The sequence below is a fragment of the Nyctereutes procyonoides genome, unplaced genomic scaffold, assembly GCF_905146905.1.
Source record: "Nyctereutes procyonoides isolate TBG_1078 unplaced genomic scaffold, NYPRO_anot_genome, whole genome shotgun sequence".
Classification (NCBI taxonomy): domain Eukaryota; kingdom Metazoa; phylum Chordata; class Mammalia; order Carnivora; family Canidae; genus Nyctereutes; species Nyctereutes procyonoides.
In genome coordinates, this window is record NW_026575130.1 from 301,169 (window position 1) to 318,999 (window position 17,831).

Genomic DNA, 17,831 nt, shown 5'->3' on the forward strand with positions numbered 1-17,831 from the left:
ATCAAGAGTCTGATGCTTAACCAACTGAGCCACCCACACACCCCTGCAGATATGTTTTACAATCACCACAACTTACCTTACTTCTAAGTTCATCTCTTATCACTCTCTGCCTTGCTCACAAAGCTTCTGCCACTGAGATTTCCTTGAATATGTCACCATGTTCACCTCAGGGCCTTTGCAGTTACCATTTCCCTGCTTGCTCAGAATGCATCGCTCCATCACCTTTTCCAGATAATGGTTTAAACTTTCCCAGTGAGGCTTTTCTGGCTATTCAACATTCTATTCCCTTTCCCTGTTTTATTTCCCCCCTCCCCTTTAAATTATTAGCATCTAACACACTTTATATTTTGCTTACTTATTTTCTCCTCCCCTACAAGAATATAAGTTCCATGAGAACAGAGTTTTTATCACATTGTTCACTGCTGTAAACTCAGTAACTACAGCAGTGTACAAAATTCAGTAATAGTTCAAAAAACATTTCATAAAATGAATAAAGAATTCCTCCAGGGCACCCCGGGTGGCTCAGTGTTTTAGTGCCACCTTCAGTCCACGGCGTGATCCTGGAGACCCAGAATTGAGTCCCACATCAGGCTCCCTGCATGGAGCCTGCTTCTCCCTCTGCCTGTGTCTCTGCCTCTCTCTCTCTCTCTCTCTCTCTCTCTTTCTCTCTCTCTCATGAATAAATAAAATCTTAAAAGAAAAAAAAAGAATTGTTCCAAAATAATGAAAAATGTAACATTTCTAATGTTTCTATACTAGAATATTTTTAACTGCCCTTACATAAAAGTGAGGGAAAAAAAACCCATAAACCTGAATAAATCATACTTTAAGAATTCACATTCAAAGCTCTAAGTCACTTGACAATGAACTTTATTTTCAAATAAAGTGGCCAAATATGTCAAACCAAACAATCAAGTAAAGTGAAATTTTTGGCAAAACAATTAATAGTAATTTTCCAGTACTATTAAAAGGTTACCTTTAATGCACAAAATATGCAGGCATCTCCCTGACAAACATGTCCAGTTAGAACCCGCAAGCTTCTTCGAAATATATCCAATTGCCATAAAACCTAAGAAATTATAAGAAAGAAACAATGAAAAAGGAAATACAGTAAAGTGTTTCTCCCTACAATAAAAGATAGATTTGAGTATTTTTTAAATTGCAGAGGGCTAATAACTTCTTTTAATCTCTTGTGCACAATCAGACATATGTAACTACTGAAACTAACAGCAATTATTAAACTGCTATATACATCTAGTGAATATATAAAAGATGGATTTAGAAGATATTCCTATTGATTCACATGTAAAAACTGACAGACATGGAATAAGAAAAAACTAATTCCTCAGTTAAGGATTTTATATGAAGAGGAAACATGGGACACTGAATAGAGGACTTGGCAGTGACATGAAAGAGGAAGTGATTATAATACTTGGAACAGACTGAACTTTAGGAAGGAAATATAATTGGAGTTGAAAGCCAGGGTCTATCAAATAAGGGTCAGTAGGTAACAGCCAGAAAAAGTGAGCAGAGGCCTGTGGTCTCTGTATATTGAATGACAAAGCGCCCAGCTGTGTAGTAAGAGAGGGACAGTATGGTAAAAAGCATCAGTTAAGGAATAATATGAATGTATTTGCTGCAATTATCCATTCATCATTCGCTGCTGAAAGACAAAAACAAATAACACCGTAATAGTTTAAATAAATCAGTCCAGTATTTAAAATCATTCTAAAAAAATTTGAAAACTATACAGTGGGGATAATTTTGCCTGGCTCATGGCATTCTTATAAGGATTAAATGACATGTATTAATATATAAAGTGCTTAGAGGAGTGCCCAGTACATAACTGGCATGCAATGAATGCCAGCTGCTATTTGTTGCTGTAATTACTACTATAAGGAACAGATCTCCAAGTTTCCCTATATCTTTCCATCATTTCCTAAATAATATAACTTAGAAAATCCATTTGTGTTGTCTCATTTCTCCCAACTAGAAACAAAGATTAAGAAAAACAAATAATTTTAATACATATCCTATATTTTCAATTACTCAATAATTGAAAATGGCCTCAATAACTAAAGGCCATTTCAGAATTTCCCTTTGACAGTTTTTTTTCTTAAAGATCACAAATAATTTAGTGTTTTTGCAAAGCACTTGAAAATGTTTAATAATTTTCTTGTAAAGCGCACACCTCTGATCATAACATAAAATACACGACATTGGAATTCATTCATCTGTCAAGATGAAGACCAGGACAGCACAAACTTGGAAAGTAGGCTTAATAAAACAACATCTGAAGGCAGGCTGCCTGGGTATTAATTCTGGATTTACTAATTACCACCTCTTGGGCTGACTTCAGCAAATATTTTCTGAAACTCAATTTTCTTATCAGTAAAATGAAGATAAAAGCAGTACCTACCTCTTAGCATTGTTTTAAGAATTGGAGTACAGAGAACATATAGTGTTCAGGAAATACCAACACAAGTAAGAACACAATAAACATTAGTTATTAAAGATTATGACTTTGCTTTTAGACAATTTAAAACCACACCATATGTCATAACTACTTAATTGTAGTTATGTCATCAGATAAAATCCTAAAATATTCAGCCAAAAGAGAATACCCTCCATAATGTTTATAAGACTAATGAAGTAACTCTTTCAAATATAACTGGAATGTTTTCTGGATTAGCAAAATGTTTAAGTTACACTAGATCCAAACTACAGAAAAAATATTTTATGTGACTTCTCTATACATAATTCAGTATAATCATTTAACCCCTATTTTTATTTATTTATTTTTAATTTTTTTAAATTTTTATTTATTTATGATAGTCACAGAGAGAGAGGGAGAGAGAGAGAGAGAAAGAGAGGCAGAGACACAGGCAGAGGGAGAAGCAGGCTCCATGCACCGGGAGCCCGATGTGGGATTCGATCCCGGGTCTCCAGGATCGTGCCCTGGGCCAAAGGCAGGCGCCAAATCGCTGCGCCACCCAGGGATCCCTAACCCCTATTTTTAAAAAATCTGTATCAAAAGTTATTCTAATTGTAGTTAACCCTTATCCTACTTCATTTTAAAATGTTGATTATAAACAACCAATAGGTAAACAAAGAAATCTTGCTATTTGCCAACAACATGGAAGGAACTGGAAGGCATAATGCTAAGTGAAATAAGTCAAAGAAAGATAAATACCATTATGATTTCACTTATGTATGTAATTTAGGAAACAAATGAACAAACAAGGAAAAAAAGAATCCAACTAAACAAGAGACTTGAAGAGTTTGGGGATGGATTAAATAGTTAAAAGGGATTAAGAGTACACTTATCTTGATGAGCACTGAGAAATGTAGAGAACTGTTGAATCACTCATAGTACATCTGAAACTAAAATAACACCGCATATTATTTACACTTGAATAATAAAAAGACTGGGGTAGGGTTGAGGAGAAGTGCTTAGAAATGTGAAGGGGGTAAAAAAAAAAAAAACAACCCTAGGACAAATGAAAATGGAAACACAACTTTTGAAATAAGAAAAGTCCAAATAAATTAACTTTACATGCAAAGACTCTAGAAAAAGAGAAAGCCCAAAGTTAGTAGAAGGAAGGAAGTAATAAAGATCAGTGTAGAAATAAATGAGAGACTCAAAAGGGAAAATTAGAAGAGACCAATGAAATTAAAAGCTGGTTCTTTGAAAAGATAAAAATCAATAAACCTCTCACCAGACTCATCATGAAAAAAAGAGAAGACCCAAATAAACAAAATCAGAAATGCAGGAGAAGTTACACCTGACACCACAGAAATACAAAGAACCGTTAAGAGACTACTATAGATGATAATAGGCCAACAAACTGAAAAACCTAGAAGGAACAGATAAATTCCTAAAAAAACACAACCTTCTAAGACCAAACCACAAAGAAATAGGAAATCTTAACAGAATGATTACAACTAATGAAATTGAATCAGTAACTTAAAAATTTCCTCAAACAAAAGTCCAGGATCAGATAGTTTCATGGTGAATTCTACTAATCACTAGAAGAGTTGGTTGGGGTGCCTGGGTGACTCAATTAGTTGGGCATCTGCCTTCAGTTCGGGTTGTGATCCTGGGGTCCTGGGATTGAGCCCTGTGTCAAGCACCCTGCTCAGTGGGGAGCCTGCTTCTACCTCTTCCTCTGCCCCTCCCCCATACTCATTCTTTCTCACTCTCTCAAATTTTTAAAATCTTACAAAAAAAAAAAAAAGAGTTGCTAATTATCCTTTTCAAATTATTCCAAAAAAACTAAGGAGGAAGAAATACTTCCAAACTCATATATTACCAATATTACCAATATTGCCAATATTACCCTGGTATTAAAACTAGACAAAGATATGGGAAGGAAGGAAGGAAAGGGGGGAGGGAGGGAGGGAAAAGAGAGGGAATATAATAGGCCAATATCACCAATGAACATAAATACAAAAGTCCTCAACAAAATATTAGCAAATGGAATTCAACAGTACATGAAGAGGATCATATGCCATTATCAAGTGAGATTTATTCTAGGGATGCAAAGATGGTTCAACATCTATAAATCAATGTATTACACATTAAAAACCAGAATAATCATATAATCATCTTTATACAGAAACAGCATTTGATAAAAATTCAACATCATTTATGATAAAAACTCCCAACAAAATGAGTATAAAAGAAACATACCTCAATATAATAAAGGTCATATATGACAAACCCATAGTGAATATCATACTCAACAGCGAAAAGCTGAAAGCTTTTCCTCTAAGATCAGGAACAAGACAAAAACACCCACTCTCATCACAGCTATTCAAGAAGTCCTAGCCACAGCAATTAGGCAAGAAAAAGAAATGAGGCATCCAAATTGAAAAGAAGTAAAACTGTCACTATTTGCAGATGACATGATACTATATATAGAAAACCCTAAAGACTCCACCAAAAAACTATTAAGTCACAGAATACAAAATTAACATAAAGAAATTAGTTGTGGGGGGAGGGGCAAGATGGCGGAAGAGCAGGGTCCCCGAGTCACCTATCCCCACCAAATTACCTAGATAACCTTCAAACCATCCTGAAAATCTACGAATTCGGCCTGAGATGTAAAGAGAGACCAGCTGGAACGCTACAGTGAGAGGAGTTCACGCTTCTATCAAGGTAGGAAGACGGGGAAAAAGAAATAAACAAAAGGCCTCCGAGGGGGAGGGGCCCCGCGAGGATCCGGGCTGAGGCCGGGGCGAGTGTCCCCAGGACAGGAGAGCCCCGTCCCGGAGGAGCAGGAGCTGCACCGACCTTCCCGGGCGGAAAGGGGCCCGCAGGGAGGTGGAGCAGGACCCAGGAGGGCGGGGATGCCCTCGGGCTCCCTGGGACACTAACAGACACCTGCGCCCCGGGAGAGTGCGCCGAGCTCCCTAAGGGCTGCAGCGCGCACGGGAGCAGCTCGGAGGGGCTCAGGCGGCGGCTCCGCGGAGGGGGCTGCGGGGCGGGAGCGCGAATCCCACAGCGCAGGCCCCGGAGCACAGGGCGCCGGGACACAGCCCAGGATCCGGCCTCCCCCCGGACCAGGCAGAGGCCGGGAGGGCCCAGGACAGCGAGGACGCTCCTGCCCGGAGCTGAGCAGATCAGCAGCCCCGCCCCGGAGCCTCCAGGCCCTGCAGACGGAGAACCAGAGCCCGGAGCCCCGTAGTTCCTGTGGAGGCTGAATCCAGGCTTCCAGAGTTGCCATAGCAACTGCGGCTGCTCCTCCAGGGGCCCCACGGGGTAAACAACCCCCGCGGAGCCCTGCAGCAGGCAGGGGCAGAGCAGCTCCCCCAAGTGCTAACACCTGAAAATCAGCGCAACAGGCCCCTCCCCCAGAAGACCAGCTAGACGGACCAGTGATACTCCCCCGTGTTCCAATACAACTTGTTTTTGGCCACTCTGCACTGAGCAAAATGACTAGAAGGAAAACCTCACTTCAAAAGAAAGAATCAGAAACAGCCCTCTCTCCCACAGGGTTACAAAATCTGGATTACACTTCAATGTCAGAAAGCCAATTCAGAAGCACTATTCTACAGCTACTGGTGGCTCTAGAAAAAAGCATTAAGGACTCACGAGACTTCATGACTGCAGAATTTAGATCCAATCAGGCAGAAATTAAAAATCAATTGAATGAGATGCAATCCAAACTAGAAGTCCTAACGACGAGGGTTAACGAGGTGGAAGAACGAGTGAGTGACATAGAAGACAAGTTAATGGCAAAGAGGGAAACTGAGGAAAAAAGAGATAAACAATTAAAGAACCATGAAGACAGATTAAGGGAAATAAATGACACTCTAAGGAAGAAAAACCTACGTTTAATTGGGGTTCCCGAGGGCGCCGAAAGGGCCAGAGGGCCAGAATATGTATTTGAACAAATCCTAGCTGAAAACTTTCCCAATCTGGGAAGGGAAACAGGCATTCAGATCCAGGAAATAGAGAGATCCCCCCCTAAAATCAATAAAAACCGTTCAACACCTCGACATCTAATAGTGAAGCTTGCAAATTCCAAAGATAAAGAGAAGATCATTAAAGCAGCAAGAGACAAGAAGTCCCTGACTTTCATGGGGAGGAATATTAGGGTAGCAGCAGACCTCTCCACAGAGACCTGGCAGGCCAGAAAGGGCTGGCAGGATATATTCAGGGTCCTAAATGAGAAGAACATGCAACCAAGAATACTTTATCCAGCAAGGCTCTCATTCAAAATGGAAGGAGAGATAAAGAGCTTCCAAGACAGGCAGGAACTGAAAGAATATGTGACCTCCAAACCAGCTCTGCAAGAAATTTTAAGGGGGACTCTTAAAATTCCCCTTTAAGAAGAAGTTCAGTGGAACAATCCACAAAAACAAGGACTAAATAGATATCATGATGACACTAAACTCATATCTGTCAATAGTAACTCTGAACGTGAATGGGCTTAATGACCCCATCAAAAGGCGCAGGGTTTCAGACTGGATAAAAAAACAGGACCCATCTATTTGCTGTCTACAAGAGACTCATTTTAGACAGAAAGACACCTACAACCTGAAAATAAAAGGTTGGAGAACCATTTACCATTCAAATGGTTCTTAAAATATATCCTAAAAACTATAGAACACTTCTGAAAGAAATTGAGGAAGACACAAAGAGATGGAAAAATATTCCACGCTCATGGATTGGCAGAATTAATATTGTGAAAATGTCAATGTTACCCAGGGCAATTTACACGTATAATGCAATCCCTATCAAAATACCATGGACTTTCTTCAGAGACTTAGAACAAGTTATTTTAAGATTTGTGTGGAATCAGAAAAGACCCCGAACAGCCAGGGGAATTTTAAAAAAGAAAACCATATCTGGGGGCATCACAATGCCAGATTTCAGGTTGTACTACAAAGCTGTGTTCATCAAGACAGTGTGGTACTGGCACAAAAACAGACATATAGATCAATGGAACAGAATAGAGAACCCAGAAGTGGACCCTGAACTTTATGGTCAACTAATATACGATAAAGGAGGAAAGACGATCCACTGGAAGAAAGACAGTCTCTTCAATAAATGGTGTTGGGAAAATTGGACATCCACATGCAGAAGAATGAAACTGGACCACTCTCTTGCACCATACACAAAGATAAAATAGATGAAAGATCTAAATGTGAGACAAGATTCCATCAAAATCCCAGAGGAGAACTCAGGCAACACCCTTTTTGAACTTGGCCACAGTAACCGGAGAAGGACAAACAGTGTATGTTCTCATTCATTTGGGGAATATGAATAATAGTGAAAGGGAATATAAGGGAAGGGAGAAGAAATGTGTGAGAAATATCAGAAAGGGAGACAAAACATAAAGACTTCTAACTCTGGGAAATGAACTAGGGGTGGTGGAGGGGGAGGAGGGCGGGGGGTGGGGGTGAATGGGTGACGGGCACTGAGGGGGACACTTGACGGGATGAGCACTGGGTGTTATTCTGTATGTTGGTAAATTGAACACCAATAAAAATTAATTTATATATATATATAAAAAAAAAGAAATTAGTTGTGTTTCTACAAACTAATAACGAGCCATCAGAAAGAGAAATTAAGAAAACAATCCTATTTATAATTACACCAAAAAGAATAAAATACCTAGGAATAAATTTAACAAAGGAGGTTTAAGACTTGTACAGGCATACTTCCGATATATTGCAAGTTCAATTCCAGGCCATCACACTAAAGCTAATACTGCAAATAGCCAGTCAAACTTTTTAGTTTCCCAGTGCATATACATAAGCTATGTTGATACTATATTGTTGCTCGTTAAACATGCAAGAGCTGTATGACTAAAACACAACGTACATACCTTAATTTAAAAATATTTAATTGCTAAAAATGTTAACCATTATCTGAGCTTTCAGAGTTGTAATCATTTTGTTGGAAGAAGATCCTGCCTTGATGTTGATGGCTGCTAACTGATCAGGGTAGTGGTTGTAGAAAGCTGGATGGCTGTCACAATTTCTTAAAATAAGACAATAATGAAGTTTGATTCACTCTTCTTTTCATCAGCTATTTTTATATAGCATGCAATGTTTGGTAGAATTTTACTCACGGAACTTTCAAAATTGGACTCAATCCTCTTAAACTCTGCAACTGCTTTATTAACTAAGTTTATTGCAATGTTCTAAATCCTTTGTTGTCATTTCATCAATGTACACAGCATCTTCACAAAGTAGATTCCATCTCAAGAAACCACTTTCTTTGCTCATTCATAAGATATTCTTACCCATTACAGTTTTATCATGAGATTGCAGCAATTCAATCACATTCTCAGGCTCTATTTCTAATTCTAGTTCTCTTACTTTTTCCACCATATCTGTAGTTACTTCCTCCACTGGTCTTAAACCCCTCAAAGTCATCCATGAACCTTGGAAGTAACTTCTTCCAAATTCCTATGAATGTTGATATTTTGGCCTTTTTCCATGAAGCCTAAATATTTCAGTAACATCTAGATTCACATTCTTCAAGAACATTTTCAATTTACTTTGCCCAGATCCATCAGAGAAATCACTACCTATGGAACCTATAGCCTTATGAAAACTATAGCTTTATGAAATTTCTTAAATAGTAAGACTTAAAAGTAAAATTACTCCTTGATCTATGAGCTGCAGAATGGACATTGTGTTAGCAGGCATAAAAACAACATTACTCGCATTGTCCATTTCTATCAGAGCTCTTGGGTGACCAGGTACATTGTCAATCAACAGTAATATTTTGAGAGGATTTTTTTTTTTTTCTGAACAGTAAATTTCATCAGCAGGATGATTCAGTAAACCATGTTGTAAACAGTGTGCTGCCATCCAGGCCTTGTTGTTCCATTTATAGAGCATGAGCAGAGTAGATTTAGCTTAATTTTTAAGGGCTCTAGAAATTTCAAAATGGCAAATAAGTATTGGCTTCAATTTAAAGTCACCACCTAGGGATCCCTGGGTGGCGCAACGGTTTGGCGCCTGCCTTTGGCCCAGGGCGCGATCCTGGAGACCCGGGATCGAATCCCACGTCGGGCTCCCGGTGCATGGAGCCTGCTTCTCCCTCTGCCTGTGTCTCTGCCTCTCTCTCTCTCTCTGTGTGACTATCATAAATAAATAAAAATTAAAAAAAAAATAAAGTCACCACCTACATTATCTCACAACAAGAGAGCCAGCCTGTCCTTTGAAACTTTGAAGCCAGGCATTGACTTCTCCTCTCTAGCTATGAAAGCCCTAGATGGTATCTTCTTTCAATCAAAGGCTGTTTTGTCTACACTGAAAATCTATTGCTTAGTGTCAGTCACCTTCATGAATTATCCTAGCTAGATCTTCTGGATGGCTTGCTGCACCTTGTACATCAGCACTTGCTGCTTTGCCTTGCACTTTCTGTTACAGAGATGGCTTCTTTCCTTAAATCTCATGAACCAATCTCTGCTAACTTTGAACTTCTCTTCTGCAGATTCCTTACCTCTCTCTGCATTCATAGAATTGAAGAGAGTTCAGGCTTTTCTCTGAATTAGGCTTTGACTTAAGGGAATGTTATGGCTGTTTTGATCTTCTATCCAGATGAGTAATACTTTTTCCATATCAGAAAAGGCTGTTTCACTTTCTTATCATTTGTGTTTTCACTGGAGTAGCACTTTTAATTTCCTTCAAGATATTTTTCTTTGTATTCACAACTTGGTTAACTGTTTGGCACAAGAGGCCTCACTTTCAGCCTATCTTGACTTTTGATATGCCTTACTTACTAAGCTTAATCATTTCTAGCTTTTGCTTTAAAGTGAGAGGACATGAAGTGCCTGGGTAGCTGAGTTGGTTGGGTATCCAACTCTTGATTTTGCCTCAGTTCATGGTCTCAGGGTTGTAAGATCAAGCCACACAGAGGCCAAGTTAGGCTCTGTGCTCAGCACAGAGTCTGCTTCAGATTCTTATCCTCTCTCTCTCCCCCCATTGATGCTCATGCACACTCTCTCAGTAATAAAAAAATAAAATATTTTAAAAAACATAAATTAATAAGTAAGAGGACATGAACTCTTCCTTTCACTTGAACACTTATAGGGCACTGTAGGGTTACTAACTGGCCTATTTTCAATGTTGTTATGTCTCAGAGAATACAGAGGCCTAAGGAGAGGGAGAGAGATGGGGGAACAACGGGTCAATTGGAGCAGTTAGAACACATATAACATTTATCAATTAAGTCTGCCATCATATACAGGTGTAGTTTGTGGTGCCCCAAAACAATTACAATAGTAACATCAAGATCAGCAGTCACAGACCACCATCACAAATACAGTACCAATAACAAAGTTTGAAATATTGCAAGAATTACAAAAATGTGACAAAACCACACAAAGTGAGAAAATGCTATTAGAAAAACAGTGACATGTTTGACAAAGAGTTGCCACAAACCATTAAAATGTAAAAAAAAAAAATACAGTATCTGCAAAGTGTAATAAAGTGGAGCACAATAAAACGAAGTCTGACTGTACTCTAAAAGCTGTAAAGCATTGTTTAAAGAAATAAAAAATGACACAAATAGATATTTCACGGATTGGAAGAGTATTAAAATATCCATACTACCCAAAGTAATCTACAGATTCAATGCAATGCCTATCAAAATAGCAATGACACTTTTCACAGAACAAATAATCCCAAAATTTGTATAGCACCACAAAAGATCTTGAATAGCCTAAATAATCTTGAGAAAGAAGAAGATGGCTGGAGGCATCATGCCTCCTGATTTCAAAATACACTACAAAGCTAAAGTAATCAAAATGGTATGGTATTGTCAGAAAAACAGATACATAAGTCAATGGAACAGAATAGAGAGCCCAGAAATAAACCCATGCTTATATGGCCAATTCATTTTTGACAAAGGAAGCCAAGACTATATAATGGAGAAAATACAGTCTCTTCAATAAATGGTGTTGGGAAAACTGGACAGCTATGTGTGAAAGAATGAAACTGAACCACATTTACGTGACACACAAAAATAACTTCAAAATGGATTAGAGACTTGAATGTAAAACCTGAAACCATAAAATTCCTAGAAGAAAAGAAACAGAGTATGCTCTCTGACATCAGCCTTAGTAACAGTAATATTTTTTTGGACCAGTCTCTTCAGGTAAGGGCAAAAAAGCTTTAAAAAAAAAAATGGGATTACATTAAAGTAAAAGCTTTTACACAGCAAAGGAAACCATCAACAAAACAAAAAGGTGACTTATTTGATGGGGGAAGATATTTGCAATTCATACACACCAATAAGGGGTTGTTATCCAAAATATATAAAGAACTTATAGAATTTAATATCAATATCAACAACCAACAACCTAATTTAAAAAATGGGCAAAGGACTTGAAGAGACATTTTTCCAAAGAAGACATACAGATAGATAGCCAACAGACACATGAAAATATGTTCAGGAGGGAAATACAAATCAAAACCACAATAAATAACAAGGGTTGGTAAAGATGTAGATTAAAGGGAATCTTCATGCACTGTTGTTGGGAATGTAAATTAGTGCAGCTACTATTCAAAACAGTGCACTTTAATGATGTCCACTTTTAGTAATTTCTTACTAGATATATTCTATAATTTATTTCTCAGCAGTTTTTAAAACTATTCAATCAAATTGCAGAATAATATTTATAGTCTGCATTTTATAAAATGAAGTCAGGCCTTTTTTTTTTTTTTTTTTTTTTTAGTCAGGGCTTTTCTAACAGAAAATCTATATTTGAATAGTTGTTTGTTAGTGAAGACTGGCTTTGCAAATTTGTTTTTATGGCAGACACTTTAACATCTGGGCCAGCAGATCTCCTGAGTTGAAGAGAGAGAAGTGGAAGTTCGGGGATGGCAAAGCAGCTAGAGTTGGCAGGGAGGAGTGCTGCTAAGGAGAGAGCTACACAAAGAGTGAACATCACATCTCTCCAAAAGGTCCCTCTCGAGTATTCAGGCAAATACTGTGAGGAAACTACCTGAGGCTGGTCCCAAAATTAAAGGGAATAGTGCCAAGAGCTCATACCTGCGGGACTGTGCCTGCTCCTAAGAGCCAATGTAAAATGCTTCATAATTCACAGAGCACTGGCTAAAGAAGGGTCTTACTCAGGAGTAGACAAATTAATCTTGGAAGAAACACAACTCTGGGACTGTCTAACAAAGCTTAAAAGTAAAGTGATCAAACTGTTTCCAAATAAAGCAACCCTATCCCCAGAACAAAGTTAAAGAATATTTCTAGGAATATAAAAATATCCACTGTCCAGTAAGATAAACTCAAAACCATCTGCCATCCAATAAAAAATCACCAGGCATTAAAAGAAACAAGAAAATATATCCCAAATTAGGAAAAAAATCATTTAAAACTCAGAATTTGTAGAATGACAGACTTAGTAGACAAGACAATTAGAGCAATCATTAGAACTGTATTTTATGTTCAAAATTCCATAGAAGAGTCCAAACATGTTAAGTATAGACTTGAAAGAGATTTTTAAAAGACCCAGATCAAACTTCTAGAGGTTAAAATTACAATGTCTGAAATTAAAATACACTGGATGGGACTAACAGCAGATTAGACATCGCAAAGGAAAAGATTAATGAAGTTGAAAACACAGTAATAGGAACCATACAAAATGAAATGGAGGGAAAGAAAAAAAGACTGAAAATGAAAATTAAGAGAGCATCAGTGAGCTGGAGGACAACCTCAGGCAACCAACTTTATATAACTGCAGTCCCTCAAAGGAGGCAAGAAACAGAAAAATTTGAAGAAAGAATGGCCAAAGACTTTCCAAATTTGATTAAAATTATAAACCCCACAGTTCTAAGATGCTCAATAAACCCAAACACAAAAAAGATGAAGAAAACTATGTTAAGGCACATCAATATCAAATTGCTTTACAGTAATGAAAAGGGGAATTCTTAAAAGGACCCAAAGAAAAAGGACACGTTACACACAGAAGTACAAAGAATGACAACAGTTTTTCATTAGAAATAATGCAAGCTAAGACAAAAGGACCAGATTTGTTAAAGTACTGAACAAGTAAAACTACCAACTTAGACTTCTTTAATGAGTAAAAATATCTTTCAAAAACAAAAGTGAAACAGATTTTTTCCAGAAACACAAAAGCTGAAAGAATTCACCAATAGACCTGATGTACAAGAAATGTTAAAAGAGGTCCTTGAAGGAGAATAAGTGATACCAGATGGAATGCTGAGTCTACACAAAGGAGTGGTGAACAGCAGAAATGATCATAACTATGTAGAAGAACATAAATAACCTTCATGGTAAAGATCAATGGAATGTTCATTTAAAAAAAAAAAATATATATATATATTATATATTATATATATATTTAATCATTGGAATACTTCTTCATTTTCCTTACCAAGTAAGTGTCCTTCTTTACTCAGAATTTTCTGTTACAACATTCTTTTCATCTCACTAACTACACACAGCATTTTGGGAGCCAAAGAGACAGAAATAGAGGGAAATATATAAATGTAAAAAAAGAACTGGAAAAGGGTTAATAGAAAAAGATTTAAAGTGATAAAGCCCTTTCTCACAGCCTGATTTAAACAAAAGCATTTAATTCTAAGTCTTTTGGTATACAGTATTTCCCTAAATCCAATGCTATTCAATAAATATTTGTTTGCAATTCTCATAGCACTTAATGCCAGTAGGATCTTTTGGCCAGGGTAGAACAGTGACCACCATTTAAGGGTCTCAGTGTGTATTATTAGAATGCTGCCCTAATACCAATTAGGTCTCTTTCCCTGAGTGCCTTATAGAACTTTCAAATTTGACATCTGACAGAGGACAATTGAGAAAACAAATCTGAGTCAGCTGTCTGAGCACCTGATGCATTCTAGGTATGTTCACTTATCATATGAGTTAATTAACCAATATTTCTCTTTCTACTCTGTTTTCAGAAGGGGGGGAAACCAGTGGAAAATGTATAAGTGATTTATTTTATTTATTTATTTATTTATTTATTTATTTATTTATTTATTTATTTATTTATTTATTTATTTATTTATTTATGATAGGCACACAGTGAGAGAGAGAGAGAGGCAGAGACACAGGCAGAGGGAGAAGCAGGCTCCATGCACCGGGAGCCCGACGTGGGATTCGATCCCGGGTCTCCAGGATCGCGCCCTAGGCCAAAGGCAGGCGCCAAACCGCTGCGCCACCCAGGGGTCCCCTAAGTGATTTATTTTAAATAAATTCTTTTAAGGTATAATCTATGGTCAATAGAATAACACTCCACTATTCTAAATCTTCCTCCTCTTTAGTACTATAAAGTCAATGGTCAGAAAGATATAGGATCCCACAAAATCTGGAACTACTGAATAAAGACTACATCTTACATAAGAAAGGATATTTATCTAAAGAAGAAAAGCAGGTTAGTACATACTTGTTAATTAAAAGAATTTCAACAAGGACTGAAGCAAAATGGATTAATCTTCAATTCCACTAAAACAGTGGTGTCCAAATTATGATTCCAGAGAATCAATTTAAGGCCATAGTGGATGGAGGCTGAAAGAGTTTGAGTCCTGAGAATTAAAACTGCATTCTTATTTCAACCCAAGCTCTCTATGGGGATTAAAAAAAAAAAAAAAAAAAGAGGGTGGGGGGAGGAAAGGAAGATGAGCTCATTCAAAAATATTACTTTAGAAACAGAATTTTAATTTACTAAGTAAACATTTTAAGTCAAAAGATATTTTTATATCACAGTAATACATTATTCTATTGCAAAAATCATTCCCATTTATATTAAATAAATATCTAATCCTATTTATAATTTAAAAAAAAACAAAATTCCAAGTCAAAATATTTTTGATACCATTAAAAGTGATATTAAAAAGTCATTCCAGGCAATAATAACTTTATTCTTACAATATAAGAAACACTAAACAAAGGACTTCCTGAAAACCATTTTTGTAAATTTAACAAGAAATTATGGTCTCACCTGTACAGCACTATTAAGAAAGCAGCTGTTTTGTCCTGGTTCATTTAACAAGCCTTTGGTAGGGGCTAGGGATAGCATACTTCCAGGTTGATAAACTTTTCCAAGATTGCCACTAGGTTTCCGTAAGAATTTTACCCATGCCATTTTCAAGAAAATTTGTTTACATCAAAGCTAAGAATTATATATTTATGTGATATTTCTGATGATAAAAGGGATGATGTCTTGAAGTGTCCACTTAAATTCACTGCAGTCAATTACAGTAACATAAGGTTCCAAGTCCATATCCTTCCTGATGGTATAAATTTCTGAGGACTTTGTCAAGCAAAAATGGGGTAAACATCCAAGTTCTAAAAAAGGAAGCTATTTATAAACAGGAATTTAAAGATTTTTATATGTATTAAATTTTATAAGAGAGTTGTATATTTATGGTAAAAAATATTTTTTTAAATTGCTAAAAATAATGTTGATGAAGAAATAATTTTCCTTAAAACACAAGCCATTTGTCTTGATGGTTTAAAAAACAGATGATAAAAAAGATGTTGAGTTCGCATCTGGCATAATTCCTTTGGTCATTGTTTTCCTTATGTTTTTTTAGTAAGAAAGAAGACTCTCTCTTTCACAGGTGAAGTTATCAAAGGTGACTCCATATTTCTTATCAATGTGACCTCAAAGCAAATCTACAAGAAAGAAAATAAATGTTTAGATAAAAGTAAAGGCTAATCAAGAATGGCTGAACAAAATTCCTACTTTACTATACAAACACAAATATTGAATATGTAATCACAAAAGGATTATAACTAATAATGTTCTAAAATATAAAGATAAAAGCATTATTCTTCATTAAAATTTTTTAAAATACCAATGTACATTAATTGCTACCTACTTCAAAATTTCAGTGGCCATTGGTTTCATAAGGAAAATATTCTAGAGAAAACTGTAAATTAGATCTCAGGTAGTATTTTCAAAAGTACCAACATTGTTGTCAACACTAAATTGCTTTTTTATTAAAACAAATACATGTACAGAGACTCTATGTTGTTGCCTGTCTTACACAGAATCATGGTATTTTTCAAAAAAACTGTAGATTTTACATAAATTGGTATACATTAAAATTCAGAAGAAACCATATATGGGTAAACAAATACTAGTGAGCTAAAGTACATTTCTACATTAATCACAAATGCATGTTCCTGACGAAAAGGACTTTAAACTTCATTAAAAGCAAGTATTACTAACAAAGTCTTGTTTAACCAATTAAATTTCTTTCCTATGTTCATTCACTCAACAAACATTTACTGAGCCAGGTACGGTGCCAGATCCTGGACTAATTTAATGAGGAAAGGCAGACATTAATATAATGAATAACAAATTGTAACTTGTACTAGCAGAGTTATGTGCTGAGCGCTAACAGAAAAATAATGCAAGGAAAGAGGATGGGAAATGCATATAATGTGAGAGAGTTTGCACTTTTAAATAAGATAGTCATGGAAAGTCTAATTGACCAGGTTACCTTTGCATAAACATTTGAAGGAGGCAAAGATGCCACCTGGGAGAAGACATTTCTAAGAGAGGGAATAGCATGCTTGGCATGTTGGAAAAATAGTAATCAGTCCAATATGGTAGGAGAAATATAAACAAAGAAAAGAAGATAAAAAGGAAGGATGGGAAACAGATCTGTCAGGTACTGAAAATCCCGTGTAAGGACTTTGGCTTTAAATTCTTTTAAAGTCAGCAAGTTTCATTTTCACAGCACGAAAAGACAGAATGGCATAGATCAGTTCAATACCATTTGTCAAATACCCACTAAAACAGGAAAGCACTAGGAATAAAGAAGCATCTTATCTAAAGAATTAAAGTCAAGGCTTGTTTCCAGCCCCACATATTAATTAGCTCATCACTTATTACTTGTTTGGTTTTAAACAAATCCTTGTCCTCTCTGATGTATAGCTACTTTATCTATAAAATGGGGACAACAGTAATAGCCTGGATTAAAATAGGTTAAATGTTTCAAAAATTCTAAAACACTATACGATGTTAAATGTTTTCTTTTTAACTGTAAGTTGCAACCTTCTCTAAAGTGATCTGAATGATCTCCAAATCTTACATACAAATTAAGTTTTTAACAAATGCATAATTTTACAACATTAAGGGAGCTCTATATTGGTAGTAATTTTTTTTTTTAAGATTTTATTTATCCATGAGAGACACAGAGAGAGAGGCAGAGACATAATGCAGAGGGAAAAGCAGGCTCCCTGGGGAGCCTGATGTGGGACTTGATCCCAGGAGTCCAGGATCACAACCTAAGCCAAAGGCAGATGCTCAACCAATGTGCCACCCAGGCGTCCCATAAATTCGTATTTTTAATCA

At 36.6% G+C, this 17,831-nt stretch overlaps 1 protein-coding gene across 6 annotated transcripts in view; it reads right to left on the reverse strand.

Annotated features, from left to right (window-relative positions):
* Positions 1 to 17,831, reverse strand: part of USP53 (ubiquitin specific peptidase 53) — a 68,577-nt gene that overhangs the window by 37,505 nt on the left and 13,241 nt on the right. For 4 of the 6 annotated variants that reach the window (XM_055342456.1, XM_055342458.1, XM_055342455.1 and 1 more), the window contains 2 exons: positions 15,465 to 16,141; positions 977 to 1,069 (listed from right to left, as the gene is read on the reverse strand). In XM_055342456.1, coding sequence (XP_055198431.1) covers positions 977 to 1,069; positions 15,465 to 15,608 — 237 coding nt within the window. In that variant the 5' untranslated portion in view covers positions 15,609 to 16,141. Of the gene's footprint in view, positions 1 to 976; positions 1,070 to 14,909; positions 14,955 to 15,464; positions 16,142 to 17,831 lie in introns of those variants that run through there. The other 2 variants (XM_055342460.1, XM_055342459.1) reach the window with 2 other exon arrangements.